At 40.9% G+C, this 5,621-nt stretch overlaps 1 protein-coding gene across 1 annotated transcript; it reads left to right on the forward strand.

Annotated features, from left to right (window-relative positions):
- Positions 1–1,505: 1,505 nt before the first annotated feature.
- Positions 1,506–3,196, forward strand: LOC138852123 (uncharacterized; the record flags this gene model as incomplete). The annotated part of the gene is given in 1 exon segment (XM_070081795.1): positions 1,506–3,196. A coding segment is annotated over 1 exon segment (1,521 nt). The 3' UTR covers positions 3,073–3,196.
- Between the last annotated feature and the right edge of the window lie 2,425 nt (positions 3,197–5,621).

Below are 5,621 nucleotides of genomic sequence, written 5' to 3' on the forward strand. Positions count from 1 at the left end.
ACATCATTACGTACCATGACTCGTTGTTGCCTCCCTGTCAGGTATTCTCTGATCCATTGCAGTGCCCTTCCTGTGTGTGTGTGTGTGTGTGTGTGTGTGTGTGTGTGTGAGTGTGTGTGTGTGTGTGTGTACAGAGTTTTAACATAATATGTTAATAAAGTTGTGTTTACACTAACATCTGGTCTACATGATGGCTTGCTTTTTATATATTGTCTTCTGACCAAAGTACAGTGACATCACACGTCTCTAAGATCACAAGTGACATCAAGCAACAATATCTAAGACCCACATTTTAGGACAAATCTTTACCGCCTTTCTTTCATATTATAACTTAATTCAATACTATAGCTACCATAACATTACCTAAGATTAAGTACATTTGTAACTCTACTAACATCGCTCATATATCTTTTCCACAAGTATAAATACACCCAAGTGCAACTTTGCTTTATATAAGTGTTGTTAAGTTCAGTATTTCAGTGTTTACACATGATCCACAGATTACCTTCACTTTCTGAACTGTCACTCTTCTATGTTATCAATATTATCTTTATCATCACTTCAGTAATCATAATTCTGACATAAACTTTACCTGGTATTGTCAGCAGTCTCCAGGCTGACAGCAGAGGCAGCCAAGCTGACACCAAAGTCAGCCAGGCTGACAACAGAGTCAGTCAGGTTGACAGCAGAGTCAGCAAGGCTGACAGCAGAGTCAGTCAGGTTGACAGCAGAGTCAGCAAGGCTGACAGCAGAGTCAGTCAGGTTGACAGCAGAGTCAGCAAGGCTGACAGCAGAGTCCGCCAAGCTGACAGCTATACTACAGAACTGTGCTCATGTTTATTGTGATGTAGATCATACAAGATTTTCTGATGCTTACTTTTCACTTTCATCTACACATATACATCACTACAAACACACTACTATCAACACACATATATACATACATGTGTACACATATACATCACTACAAACACACTACTATCAACACACATATATACATACATGTGTACACATATACATCACTACAAACACACTACTATCAACACACATATATACATACATGTGTACACATATACATCACTACAAACACACTACTATCAACACACATATATACATACATGTGTACACATATACATCACTACAAACACACTACTACCAACACACATATATACATACATGTGTACACATATACATCACTACAAACACACTACTACCAACACACATATATACATACATGTGTACACATATACATCACTACAAACACACTACTACCAACACACATATATACATACATGTGTACACATATACATCACTACAAACACACTACTACCAACACACATATATACATACATGTGTACACATATACATCACTACAAACACTCTACTACCAACACACATATATACATACATGTGTACACGTTCTCGTAGACACATCTGCACTCTCCGTCACCATTGTTTAAATTAAACAATACTGTATACTGCAAGAGAATTAAGAAAATTCCAGTCTCCCTACGATTCCCGTTGGGGAGGGTAACCTCTACCTGTTCGACAATGTTCGCACATCGTGTTAAAATCAAACCAGCCAGTGGTGTTATAAATGATTCCACTAAACTATTACTTGCTGCCGCTATGAGGACCTGCCTACATCTCAAATTCACAGCGATCCACTCACTCAAGGATTCCTTTATTGTCGTCTGCACCGACGACAATGAAGCAGCTAAACTTATGGACGACACTGCAATGAACACATTACGGGACCGACAATTCATCATATCACCGTCTCCCTCCTTGCTGGCGAAACGTTCAGTTTTTGTTAAACAATTGGATAAGATAATCACATCTATTCCAACGGATGAACTGAAGACCTCTATCGAAGACCAAAACACCTGGGCCTCTGTAGACACCATCACACGAATTCCCAATGCCTCATCTATGATCAAAATCACCTTTTCAAACATAGATATGGCTACCCAAGCACTCGCTAATGGACTAGCTATCTCATATTACCACATACATCCACGCCACATTGAACCTGAACGTTTTGCCCATGTCTCTCCCTGTTGGAACTGTTACTCTTATCAACATTCAACAAAGGACTGTCCCATTAAAGACAAAAAGTTCTGTTCTACCTGTGGAAAAGAAGGTCATAACTTCAAAGCCTGCACCACCACCAATGCCACTCCAACATGTCTTAACTGCAAGGGTACTCATCATACCCTTGCAGCTAAATGCCCACTACGAAAAGAAGTAATGTCGAAAAAAATTAAAGAAGAAACCAAGAAGAATAGTCCCAAATCGCCGACATATACCGCCATTTCAAAACTCCAGTCGGACACCACCAGAATTCTACAAGCCACACAGCAGTCATCTCTATCCAGCAATTCCCTTTCTGCACTCCCTGACGCTGCTCCCTCTAAGGTGTTGTACTGCATGATGTATGCACACCTTGCAAATGCAGCAAACCCAGGCACATTCAACACTACAATTAACGAACTATTCCGTCTTAACAACATGCCGTCATTCAACTTTCCTGACTCGCCAACATCACAGGACTTCCTCAAGATTATCCCAAACATCGCTAACTTCACATCAACTTCAGGCCCAAATCCTAACTCTGCCCCAAAAAACACTCCTGAACCACGCCCAGTGACCACTGCCACCTCTCAACAACCACCAACAACCAGCCAGACCGCAAATACTCTAGACTCCCAGCCTCCTCTTGACACAATCACTGTAGAAACAATTGAACAAGAATTTCCTGACGAATCCCCCGACGAAGCAGATAGCGACGACTCCAGCACACCCTCTTGGGAAAACCTTACTTTCTACACCTCTCCCTCGAACGCTGACACCATGACCTGCTCTGAACTATACAAAGGCCTCGGTGATGGAACAGTCAAGTATGCCTGCGAATCACCTCTTCACTTCACACTCACGCAAGTTCTTGAGTTCATCAAGCCTCTTCGTTTCACTTTTTCCAACAAGACAACGCTATACCACCTCTCCAGGAGCAGCTTCAAGAAGTTTGCAAATGGCTCCACTGCAAACCTGCCTCCTCAACTACTAAAATAACCTCCCACATGTCTGCTGCCCTCTCCTGCGACCTGGAAACTTCCAGCTCTCGAGACTCAAAGACCTCACCTACCACGAGACTGGTGGGTGAGACATATAGGCAACAGATGGGCGACTTTGTTCCGGGGCGTTTCGCCTACACAGTAGGCTTCTTCAGTACAGAAGGTGGGCAGGAGCAGTGGAGATGTGGGGGCGGTGTGGTCGGTCCATCGCCCTTGAAGTCGTAGAATTTGAGGTTGTCAGTCCCTCAGCCTGGAGAAGTTCAGTTCCATACACAGCTTGCTCTCTTCCCGTTTTTTCTCCAAGTCTGTCCCACGATCGCCTTAGCTGCTGGGTCAAGCCCTGGCTCTATTTCTACGACTAAGAACACTCCTCTCCAGCGCTATTCTTCGTCTGTCCCGTCTTCCCCGCTCATCCCATTGGGATCTTACCTGCACTTGCTTGCTTGCTACTCCGCCCGTGGTATGGTTTTTATCGTGTACATATTCTTCCATTAATCCTTTTTTTTTTCATTTTAGGCATTATAAGTGACTCACAGTTTAATTTATTTTTTTTTTCATTTTGAACCTTGCTTCTTAGCCTGTTTATCATTTTCCACATTTTACATCATCCTGTATGGTATCGTATCCTTCACCTTTCACATTTACCTGCAGTAAGCCTGACACATTTACCTTCAATTCATCAAACACATTCACTTTACAAATTTACATGTTAAATTTACATTTTCACGTACAGTTCACGTTGCACATTCATTTGTAGTTACCTATACAAATTCACCTTTTGTTCATGTTAAATATTTATTTGCTTGAAGAGCATGTAAATATAACATTGAGTACACAATTAACTCGCACTTAGAAAGTAATGAGAAAAGAAGACCGGAATTTACACAAGAGAGGCCTAGGGAAGCAGGGAGAGTTAATAATACTGAAAACAGACGTAGTAGTAGTAGTAGTTGTAGTAGTGTTCGTTGAAGGCGTAAGATAGAAGCAGAGGTAAAGCAGGAGCAGTGGTAGTAGTAATAGTAGTTGTAATTGTAGTTGTAATGGCGAAATAGTAGAGAAAAATCAGAACCAGACAGAGTTTAACAGGAAACAGCAGAGAAAGACAGACGACAGAAAGGGAGGAGGAAGAAGTAAGGACGGAATAGAATTTGAAGTAGTAGTAGAATTGTAAGAAATAGTAGCAGTAGTAATAGTTGTGGTAGTAGTACTAGTAGTAATAGTAATAGTGGTAGTAAAGGTACTAGTAGTAATAGTAATAGTGGTAGTAGAGGTACTAGTAGTAGTAGTAGTAATAGGAGAAGTAGCAGTGATAGTAGTTTTGGTAGAAGTAGTAGTGAAATTAAAAATACTTGTGATAGAAGCAGTGATAGAAAAAGAAAGCAGCACAAGTGCAGCGGAAGTAGAGGTAAAAATAAGCAGGTAGGAGAAGCTGTGTGACTGAAATCTAGAAAAAATAATTGTCGAAACTAAAGCAATACTGACGAAACAATAATAACTGTAATAGTAATGGCATTTGCGCAGAAAAGTAAATGCCTTGAATCAGCATTAATCGTTGTTACTAACACAAACAAAACAAAGGCAGCTTCATCATCTCTGAAGTCTTAGCGAGAATCCTCCTGAAAACAGTAAACCTGCCATCACATAATTCATACTACATAAAAGGACATGCCCAGTCTGGGCCAACAGGCCTACTGCAGTGTTCCTCCTTTCTTATGTTCTTATGTAACAGAGAAGGGACACTGAAACATACCTTCCCAAACCCATTCATATACATTTTCCCAACCTATTTTTTATGCTACACATCCATTGCTTTTGTAACCTTTCTTTCTCATGTACCAGCTGAATTTTCCACATGTATCTGTATCTACTTGTACATGTATCTACTTGTACTACACCTCACTCTGAGCCTATATATACCCACTGTGTCCATGTATTGTTTGTAACAGCTTGACAAAGCTCCTGGAGAGCGAAACGCTGCCCAATAAAATGTCACATTAGCTGTATTTGTGTCATTTTACTTAACATATTGTCGGTAATTCTACCAATATTAATTCTGTACATTGCGTACGTCAGGCCCATATTGGTGCATGCAGCACTAGTATGAAACCCACATCTGGTCAAACACTTCAAAAAATTAAAGGGCAAAGGTTTGCAACAAGACTAATCCCTGAAGTGAGTGGTCTGTTATACGAGGAGTGGTTAAAGGAAATCGACCTGACGACACTGGAGAACAGGAGAGATAAGGGAGGATATGACAACAACACAAAATACTGAGAGGAATCGAGAAGGTGGACAGAGATAGGATGTTCCAGAGATGGGACACAGCAACAAGTGGTCACAGTTGAAAGTTGAAGATTCAGGTGAATCACAGGGATGGTAAGAAGTATATCTTTGGTTATAGAGTTGTAAGGAAGTGGAATAATCTGGAAAGTGAAGTAGAGGAGGCAGGAAACATACATAGGTTTAAAAAGAGGTATGATGAATATCACGGAGGCTGAAGTCAGAATAACACCTTCGATGCTACTGTCAGGGAGGCTGAAGTCAGAA

The sequence above is a fragment of the Cherax quadricarinatus genome, unplaced genomic scaffold (assembly GCF_038502225.1).
Source record: "Cherax quadricarinatus isolate ZL_2023a unplaced genomic scaffold, ASM3850222v1 Contig4230, whole genome shotgun sequence".
Lineage (NCBI taxonomy): Eukaryota > Metazoa > Arthropoda > Malacostraca > Decapoda > Parastacidae > Cherax > Cherax quadricarinatus.